Source organism: Vulpes vulpes, chromosome 3 (genome assembly GCF_048418805.1).
Source record: "Vulpes vulpes isolate BD-2025 chromosome 3, VulVul3, whole genome shotgun sequence".
Classification (NCBI taxonomy): Eukaryota; Metazoa; Chordata; class Mammalia; order Carnivora; family Canidae; genus Vulpes; species Vulpes vulpes.
The window spans coordinates 124,696,578-124,713,587 of record NC_132782.1 but is presented as its reverse complement, the minus strand read 5'-3'; the positions used below and the strand labels follow the sequence as shown (position 1 = coordinate 124,713,587).

Genomic DNA, 17,010 nt, shown 5'->3' with positions numbered 1-17,010 from the left:
TATGTTTTATGAAACTGCCTAGGTTCAGCTCCTACCCTGCCACCTCAGCGTATGACCTTGGGCAACGCTTAATCTCTTTGTGCCTCAATTTCCCTGTTTAAAATGGGGATGATGAAGATAATAATAATAATAATAATAATAATAATAATAATACCTACCTCACATGGTTGTTATAACAAATGAGATAACACATGTAAAATGCTTAGAACAGCTCCAAGCACAATTAATACTAACTGTTAATACTGCTAATTCACAAATCTATTTTTAGTGACAATAGGCAGACTTGGTTTTATTATCTCTGCTTAAGTTGTAACCTTTTTTCTCTTTTTATAAGTTTTATGTCCACTATTATTAAAGGAAGGTGGTTTGATTATTTCTAAAGTTAATTATTCATGCTGCCCAGTCAAGCGAATATAAATAAGGGTAATAATACATCATTCAGTAATTTATGTGATTTTATTGGGTCAGGCAGTGCTAATTTGTGTCATACAATCTGTTTTGCATCATTCAACAACTTATGTCCAGGAATAAAGCATATTCTACAATAGGCCTAATCTCAGCTGTGTTCCAGAAAACAACATACACATGCAATAGTTATACTGATAATAGTCCTCTGCCCATTTAGCTTCATATGTTTCTGACAGTGGTACCAGGTACTTTATCGGCAGGCAGATAAGCTTGGCCTTCAGCAAATTGTAGGTCAAGATTCTTGTTTTTCCCAACCTTGTTTGCTTCCCTTAAGACAACATAAGAAAGTGACTATGTATATTGCTGTTCCTTGACCTGCCAGATTTACAGGGACAGCAAACCCCTTCTTGAACTTTCAGATTCATCTACACAACTACCTCTTCCCACATGTCACACACGACTGTCTAAGATTTCTTGATCTTCCACTTCTACCACCGAACCATCTTCTAGACTTCATTTCCCCAGCTCGGCATCACCATCTGCCCAGTTGCTCTAACCAAAAACAGATTAATCTTGAGGTCCTCTTATTTCCCAGCATACAATCATCAATTCTACCTACTACCTGTTTTTTATGTATTTCTACCCCAAACTAGGCCCCAAACTAACTTGTCTTCAAACATGGCTCGTCATCATAGATCAAAGGACTATTTCCTAATATCCGCCCCTGGATGTTGGTAAAAATGATTTCTTATAGCTTAAAAACTGTCATTTGTTTGCTTGGATTATACTTACTCCCCAAAGCAGCTATTTGAAAATAAATTTGACCTTTTGATTCAAAAATTCTTCATGTTTTAGTGCATTGTAAAACTATGATTTCTATTAGTATACTATTGTTTCATTGTTTTGATTAATAGAATTGTCTCTTTGACCTCTTCTAATCTTGGTTCAAGTTAAAGATTTTCCTTTAGTGGAGAAGTGGTTTAATTCTTAATTATCAGAGACTAGGTGATTGAAATCTATATGTGAAAACTTCACATTTTAACTATTGGTTAAAAATCTGTATTCTCAATATTTTTCCTTCCTAGGCAAAATACTGTGCTGTTATTTTGTGGACTGTAGAAAAAGAGGAAATGACAGGGAAGGTAGTGTTCATGAGTACACTGAAATATATGCCAAACTGATAGAATGAGGTAGTGAAGCTACCTAATGAGGTAGTGAATCACATCTTCGTTCACTTGTTTGTGCTTCAAGCACTTGGCCAAATTATTTCCTGTCTCTACTTGAAAGACTTTAAATATCTTCACAACTTCTCTTCAAGCCTTTATCAAAATTGTGAACAGATTTGAATTTCACTTTTTTCCTCCCACAATATTGACCAAGAGACAAAATTTGCCAGAAAGGGTAGGATGGGATAAGAAATCTATAAAGGAATTTATGTCTATACACATTCCTCTACCAAATATTTGACCTGTGTTATACACAATGTCATACCTGCTTTCGTCCGTGACTCCTGTATATATGCGTGCATAAACTGAAGACCAAATAATTCCCGTTCCTCTTCTTCATCCAGGCTTTCACTGGGGGGAAGCGTTACTTCCAATTTCAGTGGATTGTCTCTGAAGTTGACAAACCTAGCAGTTCACCAAAAAACAGTATTTTTATAGATGCCATAGAAGTGTACATTTATTTCCCTGGGAAAAGATCAAATGATAATACACTAAATTACTTTTTTTTTTAACTGATTACAATAGCCGAACATTTGGTTAGATATAATATCCTAAGAATCTTTAAGTTTCTTTTCTAGAAGAGAAAAACGCTAGCTTTAGACAACTTATTTTCAGAGCTTATAGAAGCAACTATTAATACTAGCATATATGTAATGTGGGACAGCTTAACTTCCCAAATTCCAGCGCATCTCAAACATACAAGTAAATGCTACAAACTTGGAGTTTCTGCATATTTTACAGACTTGTGTCTTATTTATCACCATATCTTCATGGTGTACAGGGCTCTGACACTGCTGAATTGGTAAATGAATGAATAAATAATTTTGTTATGGAAGTTGTGGGATTTGATGTGAAGTTATATTACTTTGTTCTGCAATGAAAAAGGAACATGTCAGTTTTATGTCTGTAACTTTTACCTCAGATTGTTCATCTCTTCCATGCACACTGGAATATCTTGCAGTTTATTGTTGCTGAGAACAAGAGTACCCAGATTTTTCATATTGCTGATTGTTTCTGGCAAGCATGTTATTTCATTCCGTTGCAGCCATAATGTATGTAGGCTTTGCATTCTGATTAATTAAAAGAGGTTTATGCAATTAATCATACATAATATGGAAACCCTGATTCTTATTAACCTAAAATGAAACAAATATCATCTTTCATAAACATCTTTAACCAGTGTACCAGTTGAGTTAACTGACTTCACATTACCTGATTATTGGGAAGCTGCATTGGAGGGCTAATCCCTACAGTACACTTCTCAGCATGTGGTGGTAGGAAGGAAACCAATATATTTCAGCATTCTTCACTATTCTCATAGGATTTCTTAAAGAACTGCTGTAAATGTTATCTAATCGGAATTAGAATATTAGAAGAAAAATCAGAAATAATTAATATGCCTGGTTAGAGCAAGACAGGTGTGCATAATGGTTAATAGCATGGACCCTGGGCCAGGCTGCCTTGGTTCAAAACCTAGATTGCACACTTACACTCTGATCTTGAACAAGTTAGCTAACATCTCTATGTGAGTTTCATTTATTTTTTTTATTATTCTTTTTAATTGCCAGGGTTTTTTACATTTTATTTATTTATTCATGAGAGACACACAGAGACAGAGACAGAAGCAGGCTCCCTGCGGGGAGCCCAAGGCAGGACTCGACTCCAGGACCCCGGGATCATGACCTGAGCCAAAGGCAGCTGCTCAACCACTAAGCTACCCAGGTGCCCCTCTTCATCCATCTATAAAGCGCAGAGTGCCTGGCATGCACTAAGCGATGTTACTGTATGGCATATTCATGTCAACATATTGAAGTCAGTCTTTTTTCTCTCCCAAACCCCTTAATTTAAGTAAATGAAAGTATTCTGTTAAAAAGTAGCAATAGGGGATCCCTGGGTGGCGCAGTGGTTTAGCGCCTGCCTTTGGCCCAGGGCACGATCCTGGAGACCCGGGATCGAATCCCACGTCGGGCTCCCGGTGCATGGAGCCTGCTTCTCCCTCCGCCTGGGTCTCTGCCTCTCTCTCTCTCTGTGACTATCATAAATAAATAAAAATTTAAAAAATAATAATAAAAAAATTAAAATTAAAATTAAAAATAAATAAAAAGTAGCAATATTTTGTACTACATGGATCTCTCTTGATTGATTATGCTTAGGGTCTCGTTTGTTTTATCTGTTACTTCATACTTATTATGGATAGCTTCAACACAGCTGTTAATAGCACAGAAAACTAATTTTACCTTTCTATAGTATCGGGAAGTTGTTCAAGTTTGTTGCTTCCCATGTCGAGCCATTCAAGAGCAGGCATATTCAACACAGCAAGAGGGATTGTAGTAAAGTGGTTCATACTCAAATCAAGGTGCGTAAGCTTTAACAAATTGCTGAGCTAAAGAGGAAAGCAAAGTTTTCAAAATTAATGTCCACAATGTAAACTAGAACGCTCACACTGGTAAAGGAGATATTTCACATCTGGGAATGTTCACATTATGCTTGGGCTTTTAGTCCTAGTCCTCCACAAGAACTCTGAAATAAAATAAAGCTAAGTAACCTCCAGATAAATGAAAAACTCTCATAGAAAATTCATCTATTAAAAAAAAAGATATAAATAAAAACTCATCTATTCAAAGAAAATTTATCTTCTAGATACCCAAGTTCCAGCATTTATAGAACTTTGCTTGTATTTGTTTGTGTGTTCCTTTCATACTGAATTTGAGATTTGTATGGGAAAACCCAAACTTCGAAGTAATACTTTATTGAACCTTCTTTTTTGTGCTCAGTGTTTTACATATGCTATCTCAGTCATAGCATTTACCGCTTGGTAATTCTTTTATTTCTATGAAAACAGTAAAAAGTTATTTAGAATAATATCCCAATACCAGTGTGCTCAACTTAAGAAAGAAAATACGGGCAGCCCCGGTGGCTCAGCAGTTTAGTGCCGCCTTCAGCCCGGGGCCTGATCCTGGAGACCCGGGATGGAGTCCCACATCGGGCTCCCTGCATAGAGCCTGCTTCTCCCTCTGCCTGTGTCTCCGCATCTCTCTCTCGCTCTCTCTCTCTAATAAAATAAATAAAAATCTTAAAAAGAAAGAAAATAAACTGAGGGGCGCCTGGGTGGCTCTGTTCACTGACTGGGTTTCGGCTTGGGTTGTGAGATGGAGCCCCATGTGGGGCCCTGCCTGGGGCCCCAAGATCAGCAGGGAGTCTGCTTGAGATTCTGACTCTTCCTTGAACCCTCTCCCCACTCTCTCTTCCTTTCTCAAATCTTAAAAAAAAAAAAAAAGAAAAGAAAAAGAGGGGCACCTGGGTGGCTCAGCTGTTGGGCATCCACCTTTGGCTCAGGTCATGGTCCTGGGGTCCCAAGATCAAGTCCCACATCAGGCTCCCAACAGGAGCCTGCTTCTCTCTGGGCCTATGTCTCTGCCTCTCTCTGTGTCTCTCATGAATAAATAGAAGACATAGGCCCAGGGAGAAGCAGGCTCCCTGTGGGGAGCCCAATCCAGACTTGATCCGGGGTTCACACCCTGAGCCAAAGGCAGACACTCAACTGCTGAGCCACCCAGGTGTCCTAAATAAATGAAAACTTAAATATATATATATTCAAGTTATATATATATATATATATATATATATATATATATATATGACTGCCTCCTGTGTACTCCTCCTTCCTTTCCAGAGGGAATCCATCTCCTGAATTTGGTATTTATTATTCCTGTGCATGTTTTTTTCCATTACTATACATAAATATGTTTTTATATATTTCTCTATAGTTACTACTATATGTTGTCATAAAATTTAGTATCTTTATTTGAAGATTATGATACTGTACTTCCCTTAACTTGCTTTTTTCTCTCAGTATCAGTGTCTCAATGTATTCATGTTGTTGCTAATAGCTCTAGTTTATTCATCAACTTTACAAGATGAGTATCTTATTTCTATTTTAAGGACAAAATGGTTAAGAGAGGCCATGTAACTAGAAATGATAAGTGATGTGCATTCAAGTTTTCTTGGACCTAAAGCCACAAAATTTCTAATCTCTTTTTATGTAACACTATAGTGAAAGTTTCAAAGTGTGAGAATTTAGCTAACTTTTTCCAAAAATATTCCATTTATCGAGGTAAGTTCTGTTTTATTTTTATCTCAGGGAATGTTAAGATTCATTCCATATTTTTAACACCACACACACACACACACACACAAGCACAAATACAGTGTTTTGTGCATAATGCAAAAAGTGAGAGGTTTTCATTCAGTAGGTAATGTTTGTCCAGCTTTAGAATTCAAGCCATGAATAAAACTTTTCAAAATCTGTTATCAGACTTTAAAATTTTTCAAATGGTTTAGAATGGAATATGAAAAGCTTGTCTTCACACTGGCATAAAAATGTTTGTGTGTGTACAGTGTGTGCAGTGTAATGGCTGAGAGATAAGTCTCCTGTTGCTCATTTCTCTGTGGTACTAGAATCATTTGATTTTATAATACTGAAAGATATTAACATTATTATAACCTAACAGTCTTTATTTTGCGTATGTCAAAATTGAGACCTCACTGGTGTGTTCAAGGCTACATAGTTAATTTAGAGGCCACACTCAGAAATGCTCCCAGGCTCAAGATCTCAGTCCAGTATTTGTTCCAGTAAAATCTATTTCTCATGTGAAAAAATTAAGGTAAACACAGGTAAATAGACATGCCCAAATTCATACAGCATTTTTAGTGACAGAACAAATCCTAGAAAGAAAATCACAAGAACTAGAAGTTAGAAATAAGATATATATTCGCCCTGTCATAGATATAAATTGTCCCTGTGATCATCATTTTCATCATAAGCAAGTCCATACATTTCATTAAATTGAACTATTACAAGACAAGACATATGAATGTAGAAACTATGTTTTATTTGCAAAAGCAACAATGATTGGTGCCATAATAACTGGTGTGGGGGAACAATGGTATTCTCACCAACAATAGTGGAGAAAGGGAGAAGATAACAGTCTTTCTATTTTGTTTTGAGTTTTATTATTTTTCCTAACTTTCATCTTGCAAAGTCAGAATACCTTGGAAATTCCGTTTGCTGACTGTAAGATCATTAAATAGGTTTGCAATATGTTTGAAAGTGTCTCTATCTCTATGACAAGGTTGATTTTACTAAGAACAAGTCATACCAAGTCAAAGTTTGAAGGCTTTCCAAGCCTGTGGCTTTGCTTTCATGTGGAAGAGCCTAAGAAACTAGCAAAGAAACACTTTTCCGAAACTGAAGAATTAATTTCTTGCAACTTCACATCCATCTCAAAAACTGATCTCTCTATAAACACCAACTACCAAGAGTCTTTCCATCACCACATTGTCTGGGCTTTATGACATTAATTTATTGAATAGGCATTTATTAGGTAACAACTACAACTTAGGCTCAGCTGTCCATTCTGGAACTAGATATAAGTGCAACTTTTACTCTGGCCTTGAAGGAGATCACAAATGTCAGTACTATGACAATAAGAGGCATCTTTTATGCCAAATAAAATTTCTCTAATTAAAAATGTGTTATAATAATAGAAAATGATTATCACTAAATATTTCCCGAAATAAAATGTATAGCATTTCATTAGTGTCATTTTTAATGATCACAGAGTTGAGAAGTAAACCAGTAATAGGTGGAAAAGAAAACCGTAGACATTTATATCTTTCTGACCTCTTGTGGAAGATCACATATGTCTCTGTTTACAGCAAGTTCTAGTTTCTCCAAGCTGGCACAATGACTTAATTCTCTGGGGACGGTCTTGATCTTGTTATAACTAAGAATTAGTTCCTGAAGTTTAGTGAGCAGTCCTACAAAAAAAAATAATACACAAAAGAGAGCAGATGGATATAAAATAAAGTTTCCGGTTACTAAGTATTAGAGCATGACTTACTTGCCAGTTTCGTATTGGCAAATCACACTTCTCAGGTTCTTGCCTTTTCCCAGTATGTGTCCTGCCCTTCTAAAGATAAGGAGCAGGTTTATCAGTGCTATAAGCAAAAAATATACAATTTTTTTCACCTTGTTTAATCTCCTCGCCAATTTTCCATTTGAGATTTTTTTTTTTTCTCATCTAAGGAATGTTTTTAACTTTCTTTCTTGCCTTCAGCCTGTTCTCTTCTAGGAGGATTAACTGAGCAAGAGATATTGTTTCCAGAATCTATACAGTAATATTTCCAAAGAGACTTTTCTGGCATTGAAATCTCAGCTTCAATCACTTCAGTAAATCCCAAAAACTTGGATCTGGAAGCTTCAATTTAGATGTTTGCAATTTTCTCAAGTATCAAAAAGAATTCTCAGTAAAAAAAAAGACAGGAATAAAAGCAATCTTCCTTACCAATTCCTCGAGGTATCTCTGAAATTGTGTTTCGAGATAAATCTAATACAATGAGGTTTTGGAATCTTCCAATAAATTCAGGGATTTTCAACAAACCAGTTCTATGAAGTTGCCATTCCTGTAGCTGATTCAGTTTCAGTAGAGAAGAAGGAAGGGTCTAAACTCAAGTAAGAGAATGACAGAATTACTATATTAAATTATTTTAGTATCATGTCATACTGAAGTATAATTGTAGGGGTATTACTTGATTTGCAAAAGAACTTCGGAATATTTTTTTCCTTAATGGGTTATATTTCCAAGTGCTTTCTGTTACTCCTAAGTTTTAAGACCTTTACTTTGGGGGTAGGGGTACTAAAACTTCAAACCCCAATCAGAATAAACAAAGATAATATATTTTGGTCAATAGTGCACATGCATATAACTATATCCTAAAGACGTTGTTGTATTCGGCTCTTTAAAAGTACATATGCAAATAAATAAATAAATAAATAAATGTACATATGCAGGGGCAGCCAGGGGGGCTCAGTGGTTGAGCATCTGCCCTCGGATCAGGGCATCATCCAGGAGGGTTCCCAGGATCAAGTCCTGCACAAGGTTCCCCACAGGGAGCCTGCTTCTCCCTCTGCCTATATTTCTGCCTTCTCTGTGTGTCTCTCATGAATAAATAAAATCTTTTTTAAAAAATAAAATACAGGGCAACCCCGGTGGCTTAGTGGTTTAGCGCCACCTTTGGCCCAGGGCGTGATCCTGGAGACCCAGGATCGAGTCCCACGTCAGGCTCCCTGCATGTAGCCTGCTTCTCCCTCTGCTTCTCCCTCTGCCTGTGTCTTCTCTCTCTCTCTCTCTCTCTAATAAATAAATTAAAAATATTTTAAAAAATAATAAAGTACGTGTACAATTGAAAATGAGAATATAATGGTTGAAATCATGGAGAAACAAAAAAATAATTTAGTCAACAATTCAAATTTCTCTTCCCCTTATATTTTGAAATATTCTATAAAAGCTTTTCACAGGTTTTATTTAACAATTTTAAGAGTTTCAACTATTCTGAACTCTGCGCCTTTTCCCTTTCAACCTAAAATAGCTCAAAGAGAACATAAGCCCCTAACTATATTTGTATGTATGAAAATAAACACTGACCCAAGGGATAGATACCCCTATAAAAATGAATATGCCTAATGTAATTAAGCAGCTGTATGTATATATGTTTATGACAGAGAATATGAATCAGGTAGTAGACCTAAAAAAAAATGGATATCCTATTCCATTTTGTGGACTTTTAGCTGAGCATTCATTTTGGAAAGCTATATGATTTTTGTTAGGCAGATGGTCATCTTGTTTATGGAAAATGAGAAGTTACTTCTTAAGATTAGCAGGAGAAAAATTGCAAATGACTTAAGTTTAGGCAGAGTTGAAGCAACTTAAGTTTTTACCAAAAAAAATGTGGTTATGTTTCTTTTCAGGTGTTCATGTTGCCAAATTCATTTGGTGTATTATTAAAATTAGAATTTCTAACTATTCCAGATTTAATCATACAGTCTCAGAATCATGTTCTCAACTCTCGCAACAAAACGCAAAATACAGAAAATCAAATATTACTTCTATGAAGCTTACCTTCCATTCCTCTTTTTCTATCTTCAAAATGACTCTCCCATCTTCCTTGATGACCTTTTCTCTTAGCTTAGTTAAGCTTACTCTCTCTTCCCAGATCCGCACTAGCCTAAGAGAGCAGATAACATTTTTGTTCACAATAATGACATACATAGGTAGCATTCACTTTTATATAAAAACTGATCCATCAAAAGTAACCACTTGATTAACAGTATCTAGAAATCAGAAAAGAATTTGTTTTTTAAGAGTTATAAATATGATTCATATTGTAAATGCCCTATATTTAACTTTTGAAAAGTGTCATAACTCTCCATAGATTTTTTTAACTAATAGCTTTATTGGGATATAATTGACATACCACAAAATTAATCCTTTTAAAGTATACAATTTAATGGTTTTGGATATATTCACAGAGTCGTTCAACTATCACCACTATCTGATTCAAAACATTTTTGTCATTCAAAAAACTCCACGCCCAATGCAAACTGGTGTAGCCCTCTAGAAAACAGATAGAGGTTTCTCAACAAGTTAAAAATAGAACTACCCTACAATCCAACAATTGTTCTACTAAGTATTTACTCATACAAAAATACTAATTCAAAGGGCAGCATTATCTACAATAGGCAAATTTTGGAAACAGCTCAAGTGTCCATCAACTGACAAATGGATAAAGAAGATATGGTATATACACACACACACACACACAAACACACACACGTGGAATATTAGCCATAAAAAAGAATGAAATCTAGCCATTTGCAACAATGTGGATGGAGCTAGAGAGTATTATGCTAAGCGAAATAAGTCAGTCAGAGAAAGACAAATACCATATGATTTCACTCATATGTGCAGTTTAAGAAACAAACTATCATAGGGGGAATAAAGAGAGAGGCAAATCAAGAAACCGGCTCTTAACTATAAAGAACAAACTGATAGTTACCAGAGGGCAGTTTACGGTGCCTTATCACAAGTGCCTCTCAGAAACGGAGGGCACTTGTGATAAGCACTGGGTGTTGTAAGGAATTGTTAAATCACTATATTGTACAGTTGAAACTAATACAATACTTATGTTAAGTAACTGAAATTAAAACAGAAACTTTAAAAAGTAAAATAAAAAAACACACCTGTTAGCAGTCACTCCTCATTCCTCACTTTCCCAGCCCCTGGCAGCCACTAATCATCTACTTTCTATCTCTATGGATTTATCTATTCTGGGCATTTCATAAAAATGGGATTATAAAAAAAAAAAAAAGGGATTATACAATATGTGGTCTTTCCACATAGCACAAGTTTATTCAGAGTTCACTCATGTTGTAACATGTTTCAGTACTAAATTCCTTTTGACATAAGAATCTTCACTGCATGAGTATACCACATTTTGTTTATCTTTTCATCAGTTGATGGACATTTGGGTTAAGCCCACTTACTGGCTATTATGAATAATACTGCTATGAACATTTCTGAACAAGTTTTTATGTAGACATATATTTTCCTTTATCTTGAGTATAGTCAGGAATAGAATTGCTGCATTGCATTGTAACTCTTATTTTTAACCTTTTTTTTTAGGAACTGCTAAACTGTGTCCAAATTGCTTGTACCATTTTGCCTTCCCTCCAGCAGCGCATGAGGCATCCAATTTCTCCACATCTTGCTTACTTTTTTTATTTAAAAGATTTTAGGGATCCCTGGGTGGCGCAGCGGTTTGGCGCCTGCCTTTGGCCCAGGGTGCGATCCTGGAGACCCGGGATCGAATCCCACGTCGGGCTCCCGGTGCATGGAGCCTGCTTCTCCCTCTGCCTATGTCTCTGCCATTCTCTCTCTCTCTGTGACTATCATAAAATAAATTAAAAAAAAAAAAACTTAAAGAAATATATATTTTATTTATTTATTAGACACACACAGAGAGAGAGAGAGAGAGAGAGAGAGAGAGGTAGAGACACAGGCAGAGGGAGAAGCAGGCTCCACGCAGGGAGCCTGACGTGGGACTTGATCCCGGGTCCCCAGGATCAGGCCCTGGGCCAAAGGCGGCGCCAAACCGCTGAGCCACCGGGCTGCCCGCTTACTTTTGTTATTGTCCATGATTTGGATCATAGCCATCCTAGTGGTATCTCATTGGCCTTTTGACTTGCATTTGTTAGACATCTAATCCATAGATAGTTAATTACTTTATAAGGACTTGCAAATAATACTCTGAAGTTCAAGTTCAGAGTTAAATTTTATATGATTACATTCCAATTTTATTCAGATTTCATTTTTCAGATATAAAAATACACAAAACCTTTGTCATTCTGAAACCCATACCTATTGATTTTTGGTTCATCGCAAATTTACATAAGGATAATCTCAAGCTATGAAAATGACTAGTAAAAGGTTGCAAAAGTTTTTTATTTCTATACTAGAAAATTTTTATTATTTTATTTTATTTTTTAAAGATTTTATTTATTTATTCATAAGAGACACAGAGAGAGGCAGAAACATAGGCAGAGGGAGGAGAAGCAGGCTCCATGCAAGAGCCCGCTGTGGGACTCGATCCTGGAACTCCAGGATCACCAGTTGAGCCAAAGGCAGACGCTCAACTGCTTGAGCCACCCAGGTGTCCCTATACTAGAAAAATTTTAATGGATGAGAAATAGAATAAGTTTAGAATTGAAACCATTGTAATTTATCCTTTTAGAATGATACATAATAAATATAAGCAGTTATCAAAGAACATAGGTTTAATTTGAATAGTTACTTGTCAAAAATCTCTTGACCTGAGCATTAATATATATATTTTAGCAGTTCTGCATATTAACTGATCTTCAGTGGGGATTTTATATTATTGAACAGAAAAACCAAATATCTCTAAAAGTGAAATATTTGTTGTTTCTATGTATTTTTATTTGCAAAATATTTCTGTAGAGCCTGTATTTTTAACAGGTATGTATCTGAAATTTAATCTGCTAACTAGTGCACTGTGGCAGCAATAGCTATGTGTGGCTTTCTAGACCGCTGGCCAAGCTTCTGCTAGGTGTGGTTATCTGAGACAAAATGTATAATGCCATCTATTTGATTACATCACTTTTTAAAAAAATAGAACTGCTAAAATAGTAAGCATGATGATTATTGTCACTCACTAAGAGATCTATGTATTTCAGAACAAGATTTAATGACAAGTGCGGTTAGATGTCTTATTCCTTAACCTTTTACTTAAAGAATTCATTAAGCAACCATTATATGCCAAATGATATGCTACACATTGTGCATGCAAAAAGCTCTGTCCTTAGTAAGTTTACAGAGAGGCTATTACTTGAGAAGTCTATTTCCATCCCTATAATGATTCCTAAATTCTTTCTGGATCTGAATTTCTATGATCTATGTCCAGAATGTATCACTTAACTTGGTGACTGTGGGCAACTCATAACACTTCTGTAGGCCTTGCCTATTAAAATGGGGTTTGGGGATCCCTGGGTGGCGCAGCGGTTTGGCGCCTGCCTTTGGCCCAGGGCGCGATCCTGGAGACCCGGGATCGAGTCCCACGTCGGGCTCCCGGTGCATGGAGCCTGCTTCTCCCTCTACCTGTGTCTCTGCCTCTCTCTCTCTCTCTCTCTCTCTCTCTCTCTGTGTGTGACTATCATAAATAAAAAAAAAAAAATGGGGTTTGGACTAAATAATGTCTAAGGTCTCTCCCAGCTCTGATTTTCTGTAATTCATCCACTACTTAGTCTAAGATTGATGTTCTTTCAATTTAAATAGAAATTTTCTACCTCCTATGAAGCCTATAGGCTTTCCTAGATTTTGTCACAGCAACTCTGAACCCAAGTCTTGATTTCTCCAAGGCAGCTTGGCATCAAAAGACAATGAAGTCTCATTTAAAAAAAAAAGAAAAGACAATGAAGTCAGTGTCTGTTTAAACTTTAGGCTTTTTAAACTAAATCTTTAGCCACCTTTTTCTGAGTGAAGAAACATTAGTTTACATCCTTAACCTTTTTATCCCTTGCCTATTTTGTACAGAGAGAACTTGAAACTGCTGAAATTAAATGGTTCCTCTTTTAAAAAAAAAAAAAGATTTTATCTATCTATCTATCTATCTATCTATCTATCTATCTATCATCTATGAGAGAGAGATAAGCAGGTGGCGGGCAGGCAGAGGGAGTGGGAGAGAGAAAATCTCAAGCAGACTCCCCACTAAGTGCAGAGCCCAACAAAAGGTTCGATCCCATGACTCTGAGGTCAGCACTTGAACCAAAATCAAGAGTCAGGTGCCCAACTGACTGAGCCATTCAGATGTCCCAATTAAATGGTTCTTAACTAAACATGTATAATACATGAAGTTCAGGGGTTTAGAAGCAAGTCATGATTCCTGCCCACTGTTTAAAAGAGAGATAGGATTTATTAAGAGTTCTTAAGACTCAAGTTTATCATAATCGTAGAATACAAACATATTCGATTTCATAAGAGTAGCTTAATATATAACAGCCAATCTAGGGAAAGACCTGAGGTGAATATCATTCCTCCAGAATCAGATTGCTTGGGTATGAATTCCAGTTCCACATTTATTAGCAGTGTGATCTTTGACAAGTTTCTTAGGCCTCTCCCTCCGGTTTTCCATCTTTAAAAGGGAGAAAATGAACACTCATGTGTGGCAGAGACTATACTCCTCTTCGTCCTCAATAATAGATCCTCTAAATTTAACTGGGCATAAGACTTCATTTTGCCATCCTCCCTTGTAGTTACATATCAATGGGATGTTAGCAAAAGTAGTAGTTTGTGCAACTTCTGCTAGCTGGAATCAAATATGTTGGCTGCAGTTGGTGCATCTATTTGGGGCCATTTGGTGACTTTAGGAATGGAAATCATGCACAATTGAACAAAAACATAAAAGCTTGAGTATCTGACTCAGTGGAGTGCTATAACCCCAGATCAAATACCTAACAAAGGTTAACATACCTTGTTTAGATAATATTATTTTGGGGGCACCTGGGTGGCTCAGTTAAGTGTCTGACTTTTAATTTCAGCTAAGGTCATGATCTTAGGGTCGTGAGATGAAGCTCCACCTCCAGCTCCATACTCAGTGCTTGAGAATCTCTCTCCCTCTTCTTTGCTCCCTCTCCCCCAAATAATTAAATAAATCTCTTAAAATTTTTTTTAAAAAGAAAATGTTATCCTGGTTTTCCTTTTCTCATAATGCAGTCTAATTCTCATCAAGACACTCCATTTCAGTGTGTTGAGAAGATTACATAAGATAGTACAAATAAAGCATTTAGCAGAGTGCCTAGTAAACAGTAAGTGCACAATAAATGCCTGTTTATCCATCATTGTCAGCATCATTATCCTTTTTTGTTGGCTTTGTTTGGGAAAAATGGCCTTTCCCCATCTAGATTTTTGTTTTAAAGACAGAAATAGTTATTGATCAAGGACTTTCCCCCATCTTCTTTGCTGAGAAATACTTAATATTTTCAAGTATTTATACTTCCCCCAAGTAATCCTGGTATAAATCTTAATTTGTTTAAACCAATCATATAGTCATTCCCCTAGAAGGAAACTGGAAAGGGGGAGTACAAATCACCCAGTTCTGGTCAATGAGAGGTGAAGGAGAGGTTTGCTAAAGTGCCTGGAAAGTCTTCCTCATTCTTGAAGAAACAGAAATAGTTTCCACTCTTCTGATAACCTAATGATGCCTGGCTGTGATGCCTGGAAGTGTACCAGTCATCCTGTGACACTCAGAGGCAAACCTGAGGACCAAACTGACACACGGAGATTAGCAGTAGAAGGTGATAAGAAGCTAAGTCTTTAAAGCTGTTCAATCTTTGGAATTGCCTTGCCTCAGGACTTCCCTATTCCTTAAGTCATTTTTAAAAAGATTTTATTTATTTATTCATGAGAGACACAGAGAGAAGCAGAGACATAGGCAGAGGGAGCAGACTTGCTGTGGGGCGCTTGACATGGGACTCAATCCCAGGACCACAGGATCATGACCTGAGCCAAAGGCAGATGCTCAACCACTGAGCCACCCAGGCATCCCTTCTGTAAGCCTTTTTTATTTTTTTATTTTTTTTTTAATTTTTATTTATTTATTTATGATGGTCACAGAGAGAGAGAGAGAGGCAGAGACACAGGCAGAGGGAGAAGCAGGCTCCATGCACCGGGAGCCCGATGTGGGATTCGATCCCGGGTCTCTAGGATCACGCCCTGGGCCAAAGGCAGGCGCTAAACTGCTGCACCACCCAGGGATCCGCTGTAAGCCATTTTTAGTTGAATTTTATGGTACTTGCTGAAACAAGAGCATTTTTTTCCATTGAGATATGATTGACATAAAATATCATTAATGGTCCAATATTTGTATATGTTGCAAGACAAAAGGCAATTTAATATTTAGAAAGAGGCTTGTTGAATGAGAATTGTAGGGCTCCATGAGGAAAGTGGCTCTTCTTGCATGATTAGTAGAATTCTTTGAAGACATCCAATCAGGAAAACAGGTAGCTTTCAAGAAGGCAGAAGAAATGAGAGCCAAACTATTTAATTATAGCCCAAATCAAGGAATCAGGTGATCCACAGGGGCCCTGGCTGACATTCATGGCTATTCAAATAGGTGAGAATCTATACTACCTTCTATTGCCAGATAGTACCTAGGGGATATAATATTGAATAAGCAATCACTGAAAAGTGGACTAAATGATACTAAGCAAACTATGAATGCTGAACAGACTTAGGCCTTATGAAGGCCTAAGATAACTACTATTTTCACATAAAGACACCTGTATCTTTTGTGGCCACCATCACATAGCCACACTTAATTGAATCAGGTGTATCCTTTAGTTATATTTTGAGTTTTCAGTAAGTAAAAATCTATCAAATTCAACAATAAGGCATTTAACAAGTGCTCTTTTCTGTAATGATGATGTTCTGAATTTTCACTAATTTCAAATAATAAACACATGAAAGCATACTTCTGTTGAAATTCCTTCTCTCGCTTCAGGTCTTCATTGTGTTTTTTTATTCTTTCTTCCCAGACTTCCTTTACAGCATTGACAGCCCCAGTACAAACTACATTTTCTGACATGATTTCTCCACATGGTCATAGAGTTACCAACTTCATTAAGTTCTGAATAGCTGAATCACAGATGCCATCTCAAAAAGGACCTAATTGTAGAAGAGAAAACAAATAAACGTGTTTCAGAATGTTCACCACGTCCAGAAATGATCATAATAGCTTATATTTATTGAACACTTTCCATGTTCCCAAAACTATTTTATACACTTTTACACATCATATCTAACTTAATAATTCTCATAAAAATATTATGCCATGGGTGCTTTTTAAAAAAGATTTTATTTATATACTTGAGAGACAGTGCAAGTGAGAGGGGAGGGGTAAAGGAGAAGCAGATTCCCTGATGAGCAGGGAGCCTGACATGGGCTTGATCCCAGGACCCTGA

The 17,010-nt window shown here is 36.6% G+C and overlaps 1 protein-coding gene across 2 annotated transcripts in view; it reads right to left on the bottom strand.

Moving 5' to 3' along the window:
- The window catches only part of LRRC39 (leucine rich repeat containing 39), a 31,236-nt gene that overhangs the window by 1,595 nt on the left and 12,631 nt on the right, over positions 1 to 17,010 (bottom strand). For both annotated transcript variants that reach the window (XR_012000744.1, XM_025996563.2), the window contains exons 2-8: positions 16,522 to 16,714; positions 9,596 to 9,701; positions 7,982 to 8,138; positions 7,318 to 7,454; positions 3,872 to 4,017; positions 2,552 to 2,704; positions 1,900 to 2,039 (exon numbers count right to left, since the gene is read on the bottom strand). Coding sequence is in view for 1 of the 2 variants with exons in the window: in XM_025996563.2 (XP_025852348.2) it covers positions 1,900 to 2,039; positions 2,552 to 2,704; positions 3,872 to 4,017; positions 7,318 to 7,454; positions 7,982 to 8,138; positions 9,596 to 9,701; positions 16,522 to 16,634 (952 nt within the window). In the remaining variant the exon portion in view is untranslated. The remainder of the gene's footprint in view (positions 1 to 1,899; positions 2,040 to 2,551; positions 2,705 to 3,871; positions 4,018 to 7,317; positions 7,455 to 7,981; positions 8,139 to 9,595; positions 9,702 to 16,521; positions 16,715 to 17,010) is intronic.